The sequence below is a fragment of the Lonchura striata genome, chromosome Z, assembly GCF_046129695.1.
Source record: "Lonchura striata isolate bLonStr1 chromosome Z, bLonStr1.mat, whole genome shotgun sequence".
NCBI lineage: Eukaryota > Metazoa > Chordata > Aves > Passeriformes > Estrildidae > Lonchura > Lonchura striata.
In genome coordinates this window covers 25521131-25544577 of record NC_134642.1, presented here as the reverse complement: position 1 = coordinate 25544577, position 23447 = coordinate 25521131, and the positions used below count along the sequence as shown (strand labels likewise).

The 23447-nt window shown below is 36.5% G+C and overlaps 1 protein-coding gene across 3 annotated transcripts in view; it reads left to right on the top strand.

Moving 5' to 3' along the window:
- The window catches only part of LOC110478036 (TLE family member 1, transcriptional corepressor), a 79062-nt gene extending 68498 nt beyond the window's left edge, over window positions 1-10564 (top strand). For all 3 annotated transcript variants that reach the window (XM_021544353.3, XM_021544347.3, XM_021544352.3), the window contains exon 20: window positions 29-10564. In XM_021544353.3, coding sequence (XP_021400028.1) covers window positions 29-136 — 108 coding nt within the window. In that variant the 3' untranslated portion in view covers window positions 137-10564. The remainder of the gene's footprint in view (window positions 1-28) is intronic.
- The last annotated feature ends 12883 nt before the right edge of the window (window positions 10565-23447 follow it).

Genomic DNA, 23447 nt, shown 5'->3' with positions numbered 1-23447 from the left:
TTGTAATATATTTCTATTTTTCTTCTAGTCCAAAGAATCTTCATCAGTGCTTAGCTGTGACATCTCTGTGGATGATAAGTACATAGTCACTGGCTCTGGAGACAAAAAAGCTACAGTCTATGAAGTTATCTACTGAAAAATATGATGGGGATATTCTTTTAGCGGTTGAACTGGGCCAAAATTGTTTGTAGAAGTAGAAAGGTTTTGAATTTTTGAAAGGAACAAAAGTATTGAGGTTCCAGACATTGCCATGAAACTACTCCAATTTTTCAAAATAGAAGGCAACATCCACCAACTAAGAGTTGGCTACGTGGACCAGACGGAACACAGATGCAAGATGGACAAATGTAGCCTAGGTTTTTGACATAATTTTTAAAAGCCAAGTCTACTGAAGAATGTTGGAGCCTTTTATTTTTTTCTTTTTGTGACCTCATGCAAATTTTTCTCATTGCCTGAATATGGGGGATAAATACCTTTCTGTTCTTGCAGTTCAAGTTGCATTCTGTCCTGGGTAGAGCAGCAGTGTCTCAGATGAACTTGTTTCCTGGTTTTGCATCTTGTGATATGTTTTTGTATTTTTGTTGAAGGTCAAACATTTGTATAAATTGTAAATATATTTAGTTTACTACAGTAAAGGCTTTAGTACCAACAACCAGTCTTCCCCCTTGCCCCCTCCCTGTTTGCCCTGCTTATTTAAAATTAAAAACCTTTTGGGGATATAAGTACCTTTTTAGAAGCAAAAGCAAACACTATGTATAGTTTGAAAATGGTGTCTTATTCTTTATAACTATTCTTAGATTCCTTTATCATACTTCAGAGTAGCTGATTTGACATACTAGGGTATCAAGTCCAGTAGATATTGTCTTGTTCTACGGAAAACTTAAAGGCAGTTTTGTACTAATTATAGTGTAAATATAAAAATTGAACATTTCATGAAGCTGTGCAGTTTAAGTTTATTCTGATGTCCCATGTATATGTTCTTTGGCAGATACAGTAATATGTGCCTCATCATAACTCATTTGGTCATTTCTCTAGAAGAGGAGGTGACTTCCCTGTCCTTTTTTTCCCCCAGCTGAACAGAATTCATGTGAGACTACATTTCAACCAAGTACATCAGAGCCTTTATTTGTTATATGAGGATGTCTGTGATTAGATAAGTTTCATCCTTCATGTTTTGCAGAGAAGTGGTAGTTAATGACCATTTCCTTTTTAAAGTCTTGTCTATACTTAGATACTCAGGTAAATTTAACTAAATTACCAAAAGTGTGAGTTTACAGGGGATTGCTTAAAGATGTTAAATGACTTGCAGGGTTGCAAGTTAAGTGAATTAACCTAAACTAAGTTAAACTTGCTTCTTAATTTCTTGTGAGAATATTGACAAAGGAATATTTTGATTTTTAACTAATCCACTCTGCAAATTAATAAGAATTAATTTTCCTGAGTGTCCCATGTTATGCAGGCCTGTAGACTGTATTCATGCTGAGCAATGTTTGAGTCCTTTCCATTGTTGCATCACTGTGTGACATCTGTGAAGAGCCATGATAAGCAGCCAGTTACCAAAGCTATGCATCTTCAAGTTTTCTTGGTGTACTCAAGAACAATGGATGAGGAGAGAATGTGTTCACTTTATTTATTTTTTCAGTCTAATGTGTTCTACCATTGTGTGCTAGACAACAAACTTTGCTGTTGCACTGGTGAGAGCCATACATTTCCTACATTCTGTAATTTGGTTATAATTTCTGTTGCTAATGGGGAGTACAGATGAACAGAAAGATATATCTGAACAATTAATTTAGATTACACAAACTGACAGAAGAAGAGCTGCTTTCTAATTTTGCTAGCATTTGATGATGGCCTATGTCCCTGCTCATTCAAAGACATGTAACTAGGAAGAAACAAGCTTGACTGGCAGATGCATTGATTGGAATTTTTCATCTGGGGGCAAATTTTACCTAAGTTTCTAGTCTGAAGAGACACATGCTTTCTTTTCAATTTACATGACCATTCTACTGAAGTCAAATTATATCATCTAGAACTGTAATAGCCTTAATATATTAACATTCCATTCAGAATACTACCCATTCAGGATAATATGGTCTCCTAGACATTTAAAATTAACATTATATCCATACATCTCTTTGTTGATTGCTTAGTTGTTAATTTGTAACTATGAAAATGACAGTCTAGTTTAGATGCTGGTCATGTTGCTTTAAGACATAATGGGGCAAAAAGCAGAATCATCAGGCTTTCCAAAGAATTAACTATATTTGCTACCCTGAAATACTGGGAAGTGCTATGCCGTTTTTAAAAGGGAAAGTTTTAAAACAAGAGTACTAACAAGATTACTTGATTTTTACACTTTTCATATTGAAATTTCTCTGAACTTCTGGCTCTGGCAGTGATCATTGGCTTTAGCAGCACTGACAAATCTGCTTTAGGACCTTTTGGATTTTTGCCAAACTACTGTCACCTTGGCTTTTACGTTATAGGTATCCTTTTGCTGTTCTCTGAAGTCCATATCAGAGGAACCAAGATTGCAAGTAATCTTACACATCTACATCAATTTAAAAAAAACCCCACCAGTGTAATTGGTATGCTATATGTTGTGACATAGGGCTTGCTAGTAAGATCACACTTGTCAATCAGGAGGTTCAAAATCATAGTTTCAGGAAAATCATAAAATACCATGCTTTCTTGGCATCTAGAATGTACAGTATGTCAGAGCAGTTATGGAATCAGAAATTTATGTGAATGAATTTAATTATAATTGTACCATATATTTCTTGATTGTAATTATGAAGTTAATTCCTTTTTTTCCCCCATCATATTTTTAAGCCTTGCTTCAGAAAATTAGTGGATACATCTGAAAGCTTCTGGATGCATCATTCATACTTGTGGATGAGTAATTCTCTCCATTTGTTGTTTTAGATTTCACTTAATGTTTATAAAATTGTGAGTCTTTTCATTTGTCAGACAGTAAACTATGATGTATTTTTAAGTGAAAAGATAGATTTGCTGAACTCCTAGCATATCTGTCTACACAATTACCTAAAAGATGTAAAACTGATGAAGCTTAAAACTTCTGTGAGTTCTTGTAGCCCTGTGTAAAATAGTGGGTGGAAATAATTGCTTATTGAATGAAGAAACAGACTAACCAAGATCATCAGTAACAGAAAAGGCACTGGGAAAAACTGTATGGGAAAGAGAGGTGCACCAGTAACTATTGTATAGATAATTTTTTTTTTTTTTTTGTGGGGGATCAACTTAAATACAATCTTAAAAGACTCCTGAGATTAGCCTGTTTTTGGAATAGTCTTTGTGTGCTGGGTGGCCTTCAGGATTCAGAGATGTCTGAATGCCACTCTGGTAAATGCTAGTTCTGGATAGAAGCAGGGAGTCCTTACAAAAGACATTTGGATGTCAGTGCAAAAAATAAGTGTTGAAGAGGGGATTTGTGTTAATACCAATTCAACTGAACAAAATCCTTTGTCAGCTTTAATATGTATATTTTGTATATGTGCACTTGTTATAACCCTTCATAAATCGATTGTGCAGAAAGTCATGATATCATTCCACACAATGTATTTGTCAGTGTGTCAGACTTTCTTTTTAATTATAATTCCAAGCAATGATAATTCCCCATGTTAGCCCACAAGCCACTGGTATCTGAACGACAATTTTCATCTACATTAGTTCTTTATAACTCTTTTGCCATTTCAAAGGCTTTTGTTCCTTTAAAGGGAGGAGAGAGCACTAAATGAACAGCATTTTCACAGACTGTTATAACAAGTGTTATTTTTTAATATAAACATCAATGTAGCATCTGTCATCTAGTCTTATACATACTTCTATGTATGAATGATTGACCATAATTTTTGCGTCATATTTTTGCATTGGTGATACAAGTAGAATTTCAGAAGCTTCTAAATTACTCAAGTAGCATTAACTCAGATTGACAAACTGATTTTTTGATTTGATGTTTAATTCCTGATAGGGTTTTTTGTTTGTTTGTAGTTTTGTGGAATGACTGGCCCACTTAGGAGCCCATGGGATTATGTAGTCTAGTTAGAATAGTCTTTCATATTTTTTATTATATTGGTGCAATTTTGAGTTGATGGGGAAATTCCACCATTCTGTTAATTAAGAAAGGTGGATTTTGAAGTTTTTGGGCTACGGAGGAGTACAGACTTGCAATTTCACACTACTGATAAAGTGTTTACCCCTTAAATCACTTTACTGGATAATCTGGACTGACTCCAACTCTGCTGTCTCTTTGAAGAGGCAGCAGAGTTTGGCTTTTTCCTGTACCACAAGTACACAGAAAGAATCTGAGAATGTAGGTCTATGTAAGACTTCAGCCAATTCATTCTGTCCTGCCAGACAGACATGCTTCATTACATAATGGGGTGGGGAAGGTGAAGGAACTGAGAGTTGAACTTGACAAACACCAGAATGCAGGAGAGTTCATGGCAGGAAATTCATGGACAGAATCACTTCAGTTAGAAAAGCTCTCCAAGATCATCTAGTCCAACCTTTGACTGAACATTACATGTAAACTAAACCAGAGCATTATGTGCTGCTTCCAGTAATTTCTTGAACACCTGTGGGATGGGTGACTACCACCTCCCTGGGCAGCCTGCTGCAATGCTTGACAACTTTATCCATGTGAAAATTCTTCCTGAGGTCCAGCCTGAACCTCCTGTGGCTCAGCTTGAAGCTGTGTCCAATTTTCCTGTGGCTGAGAGGAGGGGCCAAGTGACACCCAATTTGCTACAATCTCATTTCAGGGAGTTGTAGAGTGATGAAGTCTCCCCTGAGCCTTTTCTCCTGTCTAAACAATCCGAGCTCCCTCACTCCTTAAAAGACTTGTGTTCCAGACTCCTCACCACCTTGTTTGCCCTTCTCTGAACACCTCAATGTCCTTGTCGTGAGTGGCCTAAAGCAGAACACAGGATTTGAAGTGCAGCCTTTCCAGTGAAAGGGACAGGGAAAATCCTGGCCCTAGTCCTGCCACGCTATTGCTGACACAAACCAGGACACCATTAGCCACCTTGGACACCTAGTCACATGGCAGGACAGGGGAAAATGAAAACATAGAAGCACATACATTTTAGGTGTAATCTAATATGCACTTGCACAATTCACCTAGAATGATATTTCAGTCAGTTCACTGACTTCTTTTCTCTATAAAGTTGTTAAAGTATTTCTGCATATTTCTTCAAGGACATTTGAGTTGTGTGTTTGAACTGGAAGTGGACATTTTTTTGATATCCATGAACATCTAGTCATCTCATCCTAAGAGGAAAGAGACTTAACTCACAGCCAGTTCTCAACATTTACCATTACCTTTTATTTCTGTAGCTCAAGATCTGCTTCCAAGCATTTGATAATCCCATTTTCAGCAACATGCTTCCAAATGTCCCACTGCAGCTTAAGTGCTTAGTGCCGTGTGGTAGATTTTGCTAGGAAAACCAGATATGTAACAACTGGGTGTGTAAAAAATCTGCCCTATGGGTCTATCTTACTGACATTTTTGAGAAATTTACCCAGCATTTCTGCTCAGCTATATTGGAGAGCTCAAACATTCACTGAAACATTTTCTAAAATAGCAAAAAGTGTGTTTTGAACATATTTTGAGCACATGGGGTAGGCTTGAGGGTTTTTTTTGTTTGGTTGGTGGTTTTTCACAATTTTCTGTTGATTTATTTCTTTTTTATTCTGACATTACTTTAAAAAGTATGAGTTGAATACAACAAGAAAAATGAAGGAAAATCAGAAGAATGAATAATAGTCTTCAAAGGGCAGAATGTTGTTGAAGATGCAAAGAACCTACTGCTTCTATGATACATTAATGCTTCAGAGAGCTGGATTTCTATTTCCTTGAGGCTAAAAATGCGGCTCAGAAAACTGAATACCACAATATGTCTGTTGTGGGGACAAAATGTTAGTTATCATTTTCAAACCTGAGCAGGGTTTTTTGTGGGGTTTGGGTTGTTTGGGGTTTTTCCTCCCATATCTCTTCAGTCTGGGTCTCACAGTTCACTCTGAGAAGCTGAACAGCAGTCCATGTTCTTTCTGGCTCTATGCTCCACTATGCATTAGTAAGAATTTAGTTGCCTGTTAATTATACATGAAAATCTGATTGAATATTTTAGTGGATAGCTGCATAATGATATTGGGCAGTGTCCACTGTAATGATTTCCATTACTAAAGCAAGCACTGAGATACAAGATAGCTGCATTTTTCTATGCTCATACTTCTACTGTTTATGGAATTCCCTGTTTGGCTTAGTTGACTCTTCCTGGAAAAAATTCTGTTGTGGCTTCTGAGGTAAAACATAAAATTATGAGATTTTTTCCTGTCCTATAATTTCACATGTGATTTTGCCCATATTTTGTAAGGTTATGTTGATTCATAGAAGAGATGCTGCAAGGAACTCAACAATTCTATTGTGTACACCTTGGCAAGGATTGTCTTTGCTATGTTCACAGCACAAAGGTATCTCTCAAACCCTGTTTCCAAACCCTGTTTTCTGCCAGGTATGAGTTTGAGGTGAAGATAACATAGTCTGGAGACTAAGCAATCAAACATACTGTTATCATTATCCCTTTTGTATACTCTGTCATTAACATAGAAAATGGAGATGATAGCCTGTAACTGCAAACAATAAATGCTGTTTTTCCTTTGAGCACTGATTTTAATGGCAATTTAAAGAAGTTAACAAGCAGAATGAAGGGGTCATAAATGAAAGTTAACCCACAGCAGCTGGAAACTGAGAAATTCCTTGTTACTTTCCTGGTAGTGAGCCTAATTTGTTTAAAATAAAATCCATCTGCTCATTTCACAGTCTTTGTCACACTTCCTTCAGTGATCCACAGTGGATTACCCCCTTACTTTAAAACCTGTCAGCAATTATGATAAGTTAATAACTCTTATTTTGTGGTTTGCTGTAGCATAAAGTTTTGCAGACCAATGAAGATGCCCTTTATTCTTAAAGAATAGTCAGCTATTGGAGTTTTTTTGCAGTTGGACAAGATTTTTTAAAAATAGAATTCAAATAAATATACAGTCTGATGGCTTTACAAATTCAAAGTGTTTTCTAATTGTTGATGAATCAGCCAAACACTGCTGTTAAGTATGTAAATGTTCTTAATGTCAGTCTGGTTTTTGCTTAGCATGCCATGCATGCAACAAAACTCTGGAGTGATTCAGCTTTTGTGGCCACATTAAATTTACTTACTGGAATAAGTTTCCTTTTTCATACAGAAATCAGTTTACTACCGTGCTCCTTTGTGTTTCCTCCTGGACATACAGTAGCTCTCTAGAGATATTTTAATAAGTTATATATGCATAATGCTTCTAATTTTTCTGTCTTTCTGATTGCTAATTATGTGAGATATGTATTTCTGACAGCAGTTGAGTGAATATTCACAAATATATTATATAATTGAATTTTTGAATGTGTAATTCAAGAAGTTTATAGACTTGTATAGCTAAATCACTGACTTTCATTTGTCAAATTCAAGATTTTCAAGTCCTGATACTCTTGTATTTTTACCAGTGAATATGTTAAAAGAAATACTTCTGGATTTTGAATGGTTCTCGTAGCTTTTTTTATTTGTAGATACTAGATATTATGTAGATACTCTTCTTTGTTGAGTACAAGTTATTGGCTTGGTATTCTATTTATAATTCTTCCTGGTTCTTCACTATTTTATCTAGCTGTAACTTATTAAAAACCACAAGTATGAAATGGGGATATTAATGAGAAGTGGTTTAAATGTGAGCGTTTCAAAATGCATGTTAGAATATTTCAACACTTTGTTCAATGTAATTTTACATTTTTTTCATTACTTAAGTAATTAAAAAAATCCTTAGGGTTGAATTATAGTAAAATTTTATACATCTCAGTACTAATTTTGTCTCCCAGTGGACAGCAATAATTTAGATGGGATTGTTTTTGACTCAACCTAATTTATTCTTGGGCATGTGGGAAGGGAAAAAATATTAACCTTGGAAATTTTGCTAATTACAGTAATTTCATTACTATTGTTAATTGTTTTTGATAACCTCCATGCCTTCAGAAATTTGTTCTTCTATATTTTGAAGTAAACATACAGATATACAGGGTTCTGGAATAGAATGTGTTTACAGTATTTATCCCCTGGGTTAGCTATAACAGAAAGGGGAAGTGACAGATACCACTTGCAATAGTTGCTAGTGCAATGTGCCTTTGAACCATTTGCTTTAGTTATTAAATTTTTTTGTAATCTTAGGTGAGGTAAGCAGCTTTAAATCAGTTTCATTTCTATCAAAGTGGATATGATAATAATACTTTCTTAGAGCTTTACTAGTCTTACTAATTTTAAATCTGAAAGGTAAATGGTTGCATGGATGATTTTTAACTGATTTGACCATTCAGTTTAACTTTTTAGGTTTCAAAACCTGCTAGAGTAGAGGGAGAAATTACCAGTTATATTTGGAGTTTCTTTATTGATTTCATTTTGTACTATATATCAATGTGACTTTCTTACCACAGTGTGTTCAGTTTTAATGTTCCCATAGTTTGTTCCATCTGTTTCATTTGAATTTAGCTTTAAAATTAATCCCTTTCCATAGGTGTCTGCTTTGAACCTTAGCAAGTATGAAAATAATCAAAATATTGCTGTTTGATAGAGACACTGTATATTTCTGTTTCTGATGTGGATATCATTTAGCAGGGCTTGTCTAGTTAAAAGGCATTTAAAATAGAAATCACACATGATCTATGTCTAACTGTCATTTGTAGAAAATGTGCAACAAAGTGATATGTGGTGGTAACAATTCAGAAGGAAAAGAATATGAAATTCAGATAGCAGCTTGAACGATTTACTGTTAGCATGGGGCCCAATAACACTACAAAGCTATAAACTCTGTCTTTCTAGATTGCCCAGTTAGGTGGCAGAGATGCAATTTGTCTTTTCTGAAGCCTCCTGCTGCTAGCTAGCTCCATCTCCTGTCACAGCCTATTAGCTCCCCAAGAAAATTGGTGGGAAATTGCCTGCAGATTGTAGGAAATTGCATCTCCAGACCCGGGAAAAAATGTAGGATAGCACAACACTGATCCTCCCAGAGCAGCTATTAATACAGCAAAAGCTGACCTTTGGCATGGCGTGAAACGACTTTGCTGAATAAAGACTGTATTATGTGTGGTTGAAGGAGGGAAGGAATTATTATCCTAGCTATGCTTGTAGTCAGCCTGTTCCAGGAAGCTTAAGCATGAGCAGCAGGTTTTGCCCCCAAGCTCATTCTCATTGGGAGATGGGAGAGGACATTTTGGAATGCTATACAAAAGTTTCATTGTACAGATGGGCAAAAAATCCATTATGTATTTAAATTATGTTAGTATATATGAACTTCAAAGGTTGAGTGACAAAGCTGAAAGGTAATTTATGGAGCTAATTGCAAAAAAAATATTAGGTACCTCTGCTCAGTCAAGTCTTGATCAGACTAGGAACAACTTTTTGGCTATTTAATTGTATTTGTATATATGTATTATGCATTTGATTTTGGAGCAGTTACAATGAAAAGGAACTGAGTTGTTCTTTAACTGTGAACTGTAAAACGTCAGGAGATACACACTACATATCACAGATTTTAGCATTAAACTCCTTGCTGCTAGGAAGCTCACTTCTGCCATGTTTAAACCGATTCCCATGTGTTCTTTGTGTGATATACAATGAGTTTCATCCTCTGTCATTTCTACTACAGCTACCTTTCTAATTTTGTACTTGACCTCAGTTTTCTAGGGCCTTTCAATAAAAGACTTAACTTTTCTGCGAATTCTGAGAGAGGGGGTATATAGAGTTAGGTTTTTTTAAAACATAAAAATAAATGTCAGTATTTTCTTTGAGCCTGCGATTGTACTTAGTTGATTCAAAGCCTCCTGAGAAAGATGTGGTTGTGAATCAGAATGGTTTATTGATCAGAAGTGAATATGAGGAGGGCAGCAGCAGCAGGGAAAACTAATTTTGCAATCCAAGAGCATTGCTGTTTTCAAACTCGGACGAGATCCCTTAGTAACTGGCAGCTGCCCAGGGATCTTAGTGAAACCAATAGGTTCATTTCCTGTTGTATTAGTGTCCACTGTTGTAAATGAGCTAGCAGGGCTTATGAACACTCACACTCCTGATTAGAGAAAATTAGTGGCCTGCCTTATGGAGCTGGGGCAGAGGCAGTAGGGCAAAAAAGGTATTGCACATAGTTCAAAGCATGACTAAAGGGGATCAGGAGAACTTCATATTGTGGGGCTCTCTGGACTGCTGTTTTGAATTCTTATGATCATGAATGCACACATATCAGTCTGAAATGCTAATTCGTTGAGGTGTTAATTTTCTAAATTAGTTATAGCACCTTTTATGGAAGTTATGCAGTTTAGTGCTGTGTGTCTTTTCGTGTAAAACACAAATACAGGAACAGAAGAGCTGTGGTGCTTGAGCCTTTATTCTGTACAATAGCGGTTCATTTTCCAAGGTATTACATATTAATTGCATTCTCAAAATAAACCTTGCCATTCAGTAACAAACCGAGTTTTTTGTACAGTTCAATACATATATTGAATGGACATTTAGAGGACACAGGAAATCTTCCCTGTCTAATCACTGAATTTGCCTTCTCTTGTAACAACAGACAAACTAAATTGAGTGATACAGTATTCAGAATTTCATTTCTTCTGGCTGATGGCACTATGTGCACTGTACCTGCATGCGTACTCTGAGGCCAAGCCTGTTATTCTACACAGAGCAAGGAGGTAACTAATCATTTTGTATGAAAGGCAGAAGCCTTCTTTCCATAATTCAAAGCTGCAAGCTCTTGCTTTCCCATGGAAAGAACCAAAATTCAGACTGTGCTGTGAGGATTTTGGAGTACACAAAAAGCTGCTCTGGATAGTTGGTTAGTTTAAAAGAGGACTGGCAGGGGGAAAGAAACAGCTCCTGACAAATCAGTTCTTGGCCAACATTTAATGACTGGAAAAGATATGCAATAAATAGCACCCTTTATCCTGTAAGAGCTGATGAGCTCCAGCAAAAGACAGCACACTAAACTGTGCTTGCTTTCTTTTCCTGTAGTTAGTTCAAAGACAGTTTGTTGTCAGTCTAAGTTCTGGTCAGTCTTACTTTGGTCAGAGCATGTTTTTCATAATGCATTATTACAGCCAAGAGCACATCAGAAAAACAAAATATGAGTTCTTTAATCAGTCTGATTTTATTTTTTAATTGCACCTTTCTGGGTAATGCCTCTCACTTGCCAGACTAGGAAAATGTAGTTTTTTCTTAACCATTTCTGTTCAAATTTCCAATATTCCAGGTGCAGAACCATGAAATTGTCCTGATTTACTGCAGCTGGTGAACATTTATTTTTTTGCTAGTGTCATTTTTTCTAGCCCCAGGAAAAAATTTTTACCTATTTTTTTTTTCAACAATTCATTGTACCTGGCATCATATTGATGGTTATTGAAACAATTCACAGCTTTTTTCAAGTTCTTCAATGGCATTTACTGGGTGTTTAATTTTTATAAAAGATTGTATCTGAGTATTCCTGAATTCTGATAATATCCTTTCTCCTGCACCATATCTTTCTGATACTCTAGCTGAGAGTAAACCAAAGAAGAATTTTCTCTGAAGAAATAATTTTCTCTGAAGAAATAATTTTCTCTGAAGAATCTGACTGTGAAAAAAACCCCAAAGTTGCTTGGTCTGTTTAGCAAAAAAGCTTTTATTTCTATGAACTCTCCCAACATTTTTGTTTTATATTCTATCAAAGATTCAATTTTCTGCTGTAAAAAGGCACTAAGAAAGCATATTGCATAACTACAGCCCTTCCAAAGGCTTTTCATGCGGGGATGGTGTTGGGGTAGGTTGAAATATGGTGGAGGGAATGAAGAGCAAAGCCTCCCTTTTGAACCAACTGGACCATTAGCTGGGAGAGACCAGCGGCCTCCAAGACAGGGCTAGGAGAGGTTTGGAGGAGCAGAGGTGCCACATTCTGGTGGACCCCTCGTAAAGCTGGGCATGGAGAAATGTAAGCAACAGCATGCACACAGGGTGGTAGCTGTAGTTTGGGCTCCATTTTGCTGCTAGAGATAGGACTGGGGCTGGAATGCTGGGCAAGAAGCTGAGGGATAGGGAGGGGCAGGAAAGGGACTAATGTTTGAGGACTGCTAGAAGGATTGCTGGGAGAAATTGAAATGAGGAGAGTGTCAGCAATGGGGAAATTGGGATCAAAAGACTGTGCATAAATCTCATGTCGATGAGGATAGGCCCCAAAATTTCTAAATAAATAATTTACAACCTCATCATCAAGTATTTTTGGGGGTCTGAGCTTGTCCAAGACAATCCAGGAACAAGTGAAGAAAAAAACCAGGAGTGAAGGGGTTTGTGGGGTGACACAAGTCTTCAGCTGGTCATGGCCACTTCCTCTTAGGGGGTGTCCACTAATTTAATAGTGAACTTCTCATCTCCCTCACCTCTGTGCAGCAAACTGCTGTGCAGTTGATTTGAAGCACCTGAGGGGAAGGAATTGCATACTCTGGCTCTGCTGCCTTTTTTCAGCCAGGGCAAAGGATTATATCTGGGGCTTGTGTATTGGAAAAGAAGGTAACTGTGGATTGGATTGGATTGGAAAAGAACATTGTTTTTCTGCCAGCAGGGAAGACTTCCATTTACAGAAGAAGTGGAGATACATTAGAAATAGCACACTTGAGCAGCATTGAAGATGCAGCATCAAAAAGGTAAGCCAAGACGTTACTTGATTGAAGATATTTGGGTGGAATATTACAGTTGTGTTGAACAAAATACAGCAAAGCTGGAACACACTATTGGTTGTTCTGAGTTTTTATTAATACCCTCAGTAAAGAAGGCAGTGGAAGAGTAAATAACCAAGCAAATGTTTATCTGTGTGTTTGATATGTTCCTGAGAAATGGTCTTATCCAACCAGGGAATGGCTACCAATGGGTTAAAGTATAATGTGCTTTTGGCAGAGATTTCAGTATTCTTGTTTGAGACAGCTTAGTTGCAATTGTTCTAATGAAAACAAGCTTTATGTAAGTACCATCAGGGGTCTTCTCTGTTCCCAGGAAAGCACCTTACTTGTAAGGAATTTCACCTTCTTGTTCAGGAGCACAGTATCCAGAAAAGACTGAAAACACAAGTGTGTTGATTATAAACTCTTGATCAGTCAAGCTGGAGACTTTGAAACCTGAATATATGCAGCAAGAAACAGATCAGGTATTTTTCTAGATGAAGGCTCTGCCTTTTTAAGCATGACATAACTGTAGTATGACATTACAATCTCCTGTTTTGATGTAATACAGGCCCATGTCACTAACTGCTGAACATTGTATGGCATTTACCTCCAAGAATTAAAAAAAATTATCTGTTCATAATATTAGTGAAAATTCTTTGCTCTTTAATTTTTTGAAATCTGATGAATAATACAGAAAACCACAGGTATGGTTCAAAATCATTGTAGCATTGCTAGGTCTGGTACCTTAGAAATCCATGGAAGTGGGTTTTATATTTATATGACTTGTTATGCTCATGTATAGTGACAGAATAGTGTTCTGCCACGTTGCTTTGAAATGTTTCACAATATGTACTATAACAGTGTCTTCCCCACTACATTGCTTTTAAAAGTCAAAGACTTATAATAGCAATTTCCCATGCTTTCATCCAAAGCCTGAAAATGTGCCTCGAGCAAGACGTTCAATCAAAAGGAAAACATTGCTAGCTATTTGACTGTCTGTCCAGCTCCTTGGGAGGTAGTTTGCTGCTATGCCAATGTGAAGAAATTCATATTACAAAAGCAAAATGAAAGAAAACAGAAATTAAACAATAAGAGCAACTTCAGCTCTGAGCAATTGTGTGAGTATTCCACAGCAATCAACTTTTCCCTTCTAGAAGAACAGCTTTAATTTGATCTTACTTTCACTGATTTATTTTCTGCTTCAGTTTTGAGCTTTTAAAAGGAAGCATTTCCTTTTTCCAGTGTCTCTAATGGAGATTTGAAGGACCTCTCTAACATCTGTAACTTTTTTTTTATCCTTGATGTTTGTTTGTCTTGGGGCTGCACATAAGGAAAATATCCAGTCCTGAGGAATCTGTGTGGTGAGTGTGTTGGGTTGGGTTGCTGGACTATTCTGTATGAATGGGTAAATTAGGACTAACCTCTTTACATGAAACTAGTTAAAAAAGGTTTTAAATCTCAATCTGCTGGATGTTGGCATCTTAGGAGGCCACAGTGGGTAGTATCTGCTTGTACTGGCAGACAGAGCTTTTTTGTCATTTCTGCTAGCTTTGCAATGAATGTCATTTTGTGCAATCAATATGTGCTTGATTTCCTGCTGTGGGTGGAGGGAGGTCATCTCATAACTACCAATTCAAGCATCCAGTGGTAAATCTGTTGGGAAAAACCACAACAAAACCACCAAAACCAAACAACTGACTGGAAAAAAGCCTTTCTCTGTAGACCTACTTGCTCCACCAAGGGGAGGATGACACATTTCACAGCCACTGTAGGTCTCCTCTATTATACATCTATGCCAGTCTTTGCTAAAATCTAGTTAATTTTCAGCCAATTCTCTTGTATTTGTCCCATGAAACTACCTAATTTATTTAGTGTAGGCCCCTATCTCCATATATTGTTCTTGCTCCCTAGTGTCTATTCATTACTTCAATAAAACCAAGGAGGAAACATAATCCCTATACTGATGTTTATCTTAAAGGCTTCTCACCTCCTGCCAACTCCTTTTGAAAGCTGATTTGCTTAAGACTTGAAAGTCTTAAGCATGAGTATATTTTGCTGAGTATATGTTATGACTTCATGAAAAGAAAGAGCAATAATAGTGGCTGTCTGAAGTCCAGTTGGATTTTGTTTAACTCTGAGAATAGAGATAACAAATGTTTTCTGGACAACATGTTTCAGTGCCTAGATATTCATATTATGGCTTCTCTGCTTTTTGGGGAGGATTTTTTGCTTGGATTTTTTCAAAATGCTTTTGGAACAATAACTGCTGCCTCTTTTCCATTTGCTGTGCAGACCAGAGATGTGCCTTTTCCTGTCCAGCAGAAATAGCTTGATGGGAAGAATGATTTGTGGACCATTCTTTCTCTTAAGTAGCAGGGAAAATGGTAATTTTAACTGCTGCATGGTTATGACACAGTCTTGAGTGGGCTGTAAAATCATGTTGTGTTTTTTTCCCCTTTCATTATATGAAGAAGGAATTTTTATCTTAAAAATGCCATTGTGGTTTCCATCCTTGAGAAATATTAAAACACTTCTGTTTATAAATCACTCTTTCCCATGCGGCAGCTGAGATGAATCTACCTTAACTTCAAACACCGGACTTGCACACAGCATTGACTTTATGAAGACAGACTTTTTTGCAGGTGAACTGCAAAAGCACTAGAAAGCTCTTATTGTGCTCAAGTTGTCCTAAAAGGTCTTTGTATAATTTCAGCAATTACAGGAACATTGACGTTAACTTGGAACACTGGAATGAGCTTGGCTAGTGATAATAATGGAAAGTGTAGATTCAAAAGGATAGCAGTCTTTTCATGGGCATACTTAATGGAGAAGAGCTAGAAGAGTACTCAGCACTCCTGTCGGTGCTGTCAGATATGCACATGTGTCCAAGACACAATATGATGGACCAGAGGAGATCTTAAGAGACCTTCTTTTCTTCTCCTTATTCAGCTTTTTGTAACTTCAGCTTTTATAAAATCCATTGTGTTTTTGGCTGGTTAGATACCATGTACTCTACAATGGCATTGAGATGTACAGATTATGTTTGCTAGTTGTCAAATGTATGTTCAAGTTCCTGTGATGCAGAAACACTTTTCCCAGTGTAATAAGTATAGAACAAAAAATATGTGAGGATAATGGTGCTAATGTAAAATTTGCTCTATCAGACAAAACATAATGAATAATGTGGCTTGCACATGAAAGTGAACAAATTGCTCCAGGAGATTCAAGGTTCACTGCATTAAAAACAGAAATCAGGGGCAACATGTTCTATGTTCTCAAGACATAGTAAATACATTCTTCTTGCTACTGCCTACCTTTTGGAGGGTCAGGTATTTTAATACACTCTGGGATTCCCTCTTTGAGAAAAACTCCAAGTCTCAATGTCCTGTCTTTCAAACAGGATTTATTTTTGTTATCCTTGCAAATTTTAATTTAAGTGTGTTTGAAACATCAATCTTTGTTTAAGAAAATGGTTGTGAACTTCTTAGGTTTAGCAGCTGGAAAATTCATCTCCAAGTTCCAGGACAGAAAGTTTAAAAGTTTTAGAGATGAGCCTGACCTGGGTATCAGTTGTATAAAATTTTGTTGTGCTTTGTGAAGAGCAAGTACATTGTGCTGAATGGAGAACTGGGCTACTTCAGTAGAACTGGGCTACTTCAGTAGCTGTTGAACACTTTCTCCTAGTTCAGAATTTCTTATGTGCTGTCTGTGTACTTTTATTTGTTGATTTTTGCATTGTTGTTTGCTGACCCTGTTATAACAAGTATAGCTTGTCTGTTCTTCCTTTCAGGTGATCAGGGAGAAAAAGTGCAACATCCATCTATCTTGGGAATGGAGAAAAAGTGATAAATTAAAAGTTATTCTGAACTTGGCATATTTTGCTCTCCTAGGAGCTCATGAATAACATATCTTATGAGCAGGTGCTAATTTTGTGTGTATTGGTTCACATGTGTGCAAAACACTAATTTTAGACACGAATGGCCTCATAAACTGACCTAGGTGTCTGTAGATGGTACTTGTTGAGTATATGTTATGACATCATGAAAAGAAAGAGCAATAATACTGGCTGTCTGAAGGAAAGGAAACTACTGAAAGAGGTTTTCCTTGTTTGTCATTTGTCATGATGATTGCCATTCAATTAAAAAATTTTGAAGCAGGTACCAGCAGGTTTTCAAAAGAGCCATGGAGCCTGTCACAGGTTACTGCTGTGCCAAATATGATGTTGCTAGTCATATACATGGGACTGGAGGAAGAAAAATACTCAACAATCTGCCATAACTTAATCCAGATGGTAAAGTTTATGTTTTCTTTAAAATGCAAACTGTCTCCAGTGAATTCATTAGAACCATATTGTAGTTTTCTAGCATAATTTTAGCAGCTAGGTTAAAAAGCTGGGTCTGCCAAACTAATCTCAAGTGTCTAATTATTTTATTTTTGAAGGATTTAAACTATTCAGCTTTTCTTTTTCTTCCCCCTCCTCTTTTCTTGTCTAGTTTTTCTTTCCCTTTTCTATTTTGTTTAAGAACACCAGTGTGCAACACTGAATTATTGGCTTAGGGTATCCAGAGATAGCTAATACATTGTGTTTTGTCTGGGATTAATCTAGATATGTGAATACTATGGAGTTGTGATTGTCATGTATTCAGCCAATGTTGCTGCCTTGTTCCTACCTATGGCTGGATGAGTTTATTGAATAAGAGTCATTGGTCCTAAATAAGATAGAAATCTTTACCCATGCTTCCAGACTCTTTCTTCCTGTACCTTTCTGTTGTTTTGGATTTCCTTCTTATTTCAAAGATTTGCCAAAGGAACCCAAAATTTGGGACAGAGGTTCTTTTTTAATAATTTGATTTAAATTTAATCTTGTTTAAACAAAGTTGGCTAAAGCTGAAGTAATTCTGAGAAACTAAATAAAATGTTATTATGTGAATTGATTCTGGTAGTATTAAATCTTTAAAGGTATTCTAATAGCTACTACCAGTGGAGGAAAAAAATTCCATCTGCATAAAAGACCCCAAGAAAATACCAAACTACTAGCACCGATTAATAAGTATGCCTGGGTTTTTTATCTTGTATATTAGGCAATTATTAAGCAAAGCCTTTCCTGTTTTCTAAGATGCTTCCATCCCTGCAATGAACTTGAACCTTATTATTCAGAGTCTAGTGTTTGCACATGAGTCATGAGATGCAATCATCCATAGTAATGTTTGGACAGTGCTTGCTGCACCTGGAACAATGGGCTTGCTTATTCTGCTGCTTTCAGTATTGAAGTGGTGTCCAGTAGGAATCAGCATTTCATTAGTCTCCATTCGATGAAACAAGCAAACCAAAAAGGCATCTTGTGCTATAAGGCTATAGGATCTGCATAAATCTCAGTAAATTAAGCAAACTGGCAGAAAGGTGGAGTGGTAGACCAGGTTTTGGGTTTTTTACAAAAGAACAAAAGAAATAAATGGAAGGGGTAGCTTTTTTGTAACACAAGAGAAACAAGCACTGATGCTTGCAAGGTGTTTTTATTTGTGAAGTAGCAAAACATTCAAGGGAACATGCCAGTGTTGGTCCAAGAAAGTGTTGCACGACAAGGGGTTGTGTAATGATATTCATATCCAGCCTGTCAAATTTTGTCTTGTGCGAAAATGCAGAAAGAGATAGAGATTGGAATCAAGATGCTTAGAAAATTGTCACCTGTTCCAAAATCTTTACAAATGGATTTCAGGTATCAGGAATAGAAGGCTCTGAGGTGCTGCCAGGAGAGCTAGGACCACAAGACAGACACCTGGTATAAGTTGCTGGAATCATTACAGTAAGATATATTCCCGGAAGCATGTGGGATTCAAACTTCAGGCTCACAGTGGAAAGATGGAGGGATTTTTGGTTAAGCTTTTGACAGCATACAGACATTCAAATCTGTAGAAATGCTGTCATTGACTGCAGTGAATTTAGAATTTTATCACATTTTTCTGTGCCATATTTCTAAAAGCTGGGTCTGCCTGAAAAAACAGCTGTATATATTTTATTTTCAATATTTCTTCAGGGGTCTGTTGAAGACCTAGTGGAAATATTCATGAATGCATTTCAGAATTGCATAAAATCACATGAGAAACTTTCTTCTTTTGTTGGATTTCTTTTTGTTTGTTTGTCAGAAAAGGTAATGCTTCATCATGATGAATTACCTGAGGTGGTTTAAGCCTGTTGGAGCTCTTGTCATCTCACCCACCTAAACTTTCAGTAGCCCATTTTGCTGGGATGCCAGAATTTCCCAAGTCTCTTGGGAAACCTGAATCATAAAACAAGCTTGTTTCCCTCTAGGCACTACTTTTAATCTCAATAAATGATGTTTTAAATCGGACAGAACTTCCAAAAACCAGTATATCTTTTGGTGAAAGATATTTCTGACAAAACCCAACGAGTCTTCCTCTAGGAAAGCTGCTGCTTTTAGAGGGACTGTCACCAAAAAGAAGCTGAGTAAATACTAGGTTTAGTGCATGCCAGGGGATGGCCCTAGGCAGCATGAGTGCTTTTTTGCTGTTCATGATCTTCAGTTTTCTGCAATTCTGTTGTGAAACAGCAGTATAACAAAGACCATGACAGCACAGCTAGTGCTTTTAACTTACAACTGTACACCATACAACTTCATCCTTCTGCTTTTTTTCTCTTCTGCCAAGAAAAAAAAGCTTGAATAGCCAGAATTAGTGCTCCTTTAGTACCAGTTCATTGATTGCCTAGCAAATTTATTCAAAAAACAGACAATTCAGTATGTGAAAGAGGGCTGGTAGGGACCTCTGTGTGAGGTTCTTGGGAGCGTAATCTCATTCCAAAAATCTAGGTGGCTGGAATTTCCTCCCCCTCCACTTTAATACAAATCCTTAAGTGTCAAGTCAGGCAGAAAATGAGTCTAGTCCACATTTATTTTACTGAATGGCAGTCAACTCCTGCCTAATCTTTCAACACATATTTGTTCAATGGATCAACAGATTGTGTAAGCAGCATGACGGATGGGTTTAGAAATGTGTCTGCTTATGTTTGATTTGTACTGAACCACTGACTATTTTGTGTGTGAATTCATCACAAACTACATCTCCAGGTTACTCAGTATGAGTGAGGAGGGGAAATCCTTGTTCTCAGTGCTGAAAGGCATCTTACACAGCTGTCAGCTTCCAGAATGGAAGCTGAATCACATCAGTACAACTTTAGCTCTGTTTTGCCAAAGCTGAATGGGTATGGCTCTGCTTTCACAAGATTTTACTGATTGCAACTCTACTGCTATTTGAAGATAATATAAGGCAAAAGGCAAGATCTTTTATTGTGAATTAAAAGTGTGATAATTGGGGAATAAGGATGTGATAGGCAATGTGTATCTTAGGTGCATTTGACAAAACCAAGGCTAAGCAACACCAGAAATACATAAGCTTTTTGAATAATGAAAATACATATTAAAATTTTATTGGTACAACAAAAGCAGAAATGACCTGCTGAGTTGTATTTTGTAATATGTGAAAGCCAGCTAGGAGGGTTCCACATCAACAGGAATGTGGATTGTGTAAATACTTTAATTAACTCTTCCTAATATGAAAATTGTTTTTAATATACTTGTTATGTGGCTACTGCTACAGTGGGAGATAAAGGAACAGGAGGAAGTTCCCAGATCTAGAAACTGCTCTTCTGCAAACAGGAAGAGCTTGCCTGAAAATGGCCAAGGAGTCGGGCACATGGAGATTACCATAGCCCCTTCCCAGAGGCCAGACAGCCAAAATACAGTATCTTCCACTTCTGGTTATTGTGTTGGTTTTGAGCTACTGCCTACCCTGAGAGCATAGGCATGTGGCACAAAGCCTCCTTACCCATATATATCCCTTCCCAAGGCTGGGTAAGGGCTTAAAAAGGAAGAAAATATGAATAAAGGGTCAGCCCTATTGTTGCCACCCATCTTCACTTCCACCTAAAAGTTATGGTTTTGAAAATAATTTTGAACATGAAAGAGGCTTGCCTTATCCTATGTATATTTCTGGAGGCAGTGAGCCCCAGATGTGACTCCCTGCAGTTTGCCTCAAGTTTTGGTTAAACAGATTTGAACTAGAACTGAATGGCTTTGGAAAAGAAAGGCTGTGGGAAGAGAGCCAGAGAAGAAGAAAGACTAGGCAGAGGACTAAGTTTCTTTATACAGGCAATGGGGAGAAACTGTAGGGGAGTGATTTTGGCCATTTTGCTTTTTTAGATGGTTATGTTCTCATGAAGGCAAGTTTTTGATTCACGTGGGGTTTTTGTGGGATTTGTTATCCTCTTTTTTTAGTCTTTTGTTCATTGAAACTTTTTAGTCTCTTGTACATTGAGAATTTTTAGGATTAGTAGAAAATTATTTAATTTTTTGGAAGGCTAGACTTCAATGGAAAGCATGCACTGAATTATTTTTTAAAGAGAGCACAGGAAAAAAGCTATTTTTGACAAGCAAAGTGCACATAATTATGTTATAATTTTTTTCTGTGTTGAAGAGTAAATTCGTCATTTCTCTATGGAATAATGTTTCCAACTTTCAGTTCAGCAGAAAAATAATTTCTTTCTGATGATCTTTAAAGAGATCTGAACAACCTGATAAGTAAAAAAATTGAGAAGGAGGAAAGTGGCCTTGGCACTACAAAGAAGAAACTAGGAGTGAACAGAACAAGAAACAAAAATTAACCTTGTAACTGAGAGAGTATCAAGAATGCTACCCTGTGAGCTTGAAAATTCTTTTTCTTAACCATCATCCTCTAAGACAAAAAATCTGACATCTCTTCAGTATAGTAACCCCTGGGGTATCATTTTAGTAATTTTACTTACTCTATTTCTTTTATATAGGTCATAATACTGACGGAAATTTCCTTACCCTCTTCTGTCTTGCTAAAATATAGGGGGCTTTAGAAACTGCTTCTAGAATACAGTGTTTTCCAAATATTGGCTCAGGGAATAAGATGGCTGTGAATGCCCATGTTTGCTGAAATAAATAATCCTGCACTGTCCTTGTGAATACTTTTGTTGTTTTTTCTATTCCCTTTAAAAAAAAAATAAAGTTGAGTTGGATGGTTTGAGTATCCTCTTATGTGCCATTAAAGGTTTCAAATATCACATTCTTGCTTTTATCTTTTGCTTATTTCATCTCTTCCTCCAAACAATACAGAATTCCTTTCTTAACCAAAAACTATGGTATTATTGTCAGTCTCTTCTCTTTGAAAAAAATAAATTATGTTATTAAATCAAAACTAGAAGTCCTTCATCCAGGAACTAATGTATAAACCAACCAATGCATAGATAGAAATATTAATAGGTTTCTTTACTATTTCTACAGCTACTGCTTTATACAACACACTGAATATCCTGTCTACAAATATAAGTGTGATTTAGTGAATGATCCCATTTCATCCATGCCCTTGTGTGTATATACACTAAATATCAAGGTTGTTACAGAATTGCTTGGATGTTAAAATTCATCATTTTCCCTCAGTGTACATTATTTGTGAGGCTAACAAATTGAAAATTGTAGTATAAGAAAAATATTAATCGCCACATTTGAAAAGTAATTCCTTTAGGAGTGTGTATTATTTCTATATCACTATCTAACTAGATAATTTGTTATTTGTTGTTGTAATGATTAATTACAACAATTAGAATATCTGCTGCCCCTCTACCAAAAAAAGTGGCTGCTATTTGTAACTAAGGCTAACTGAAAATCTTATTTCTTTTCAAGAATCATGTTATCTTTTCCATATAAAATTTATTTCTGTTGTTGAAAATGTAGTTCCTTCTGTTGTCAGATGCTTCAGTTTTCTGTGTTCTCAGGTTCCCCTTTCTCCTAGTGCTCAAAATTCCTGAATAGGTTTCATTGCAAGGATTCTGGACGAAATACAACCACTCTGAATACAAGTAATGCATCACAAGAGAACATGGGTTAAATGAGCAGATTTATCTACAAGAGGAATATGGACATGAAATCTTCAAATTAGAAGCCCCATGTAATATGATTATGAAACATATTTTTAAAACTTTGGTTTTGTCCCTTGAAAGTTTATCTCCATCTTGCCCCTTTCTTCATAATACTTTGTATAATTTTAAATGGGAAACATAAGTCCTCTTTTGAAGCTTGAAGTTGCCATGCAAGTCCTACAACTCAAAAGTAGGTCTCAAAATACTTTCCATTCTGAGTGCTGCACTCAAGGTATACAAATTACAATTTATTCTCATTCCAAAATGTTAAACCATATCATATAGCTAAAGTAGCATTAATCCACTCTTCAAAGTGTTGAAAAAGATTTAGAGAGGATAAACAGCAGAAAACTTATGATGTGTCACACCATTCCCTTTGGTAGCATTGTCAAATGTTGAGTTGTCGCTGAGACAGAAGTTGTAGTGGTGAGGCACACACAGGTGTAAACAGTGTTAGTGCTGCAGTCCTGAGATATCTTTTGAGTAGTCTTAAAAGATGTCAGACATAAAAAGAATCAGAGATGTTTAAGCATGGTCCTCTATGCATGTTATGCATCTGCTTCTTTCTGCAAGTAACCAAGGAATTCAGGTTTGGATATCTAGCTCTGCACAGATTTCTCTTTCTTGAATGATGTAGTTGGAATTTTGTTTATTCACGACAAAGACTTCTCCCATGGATGTTTTAAAAGAAATACTTTTAAAAACT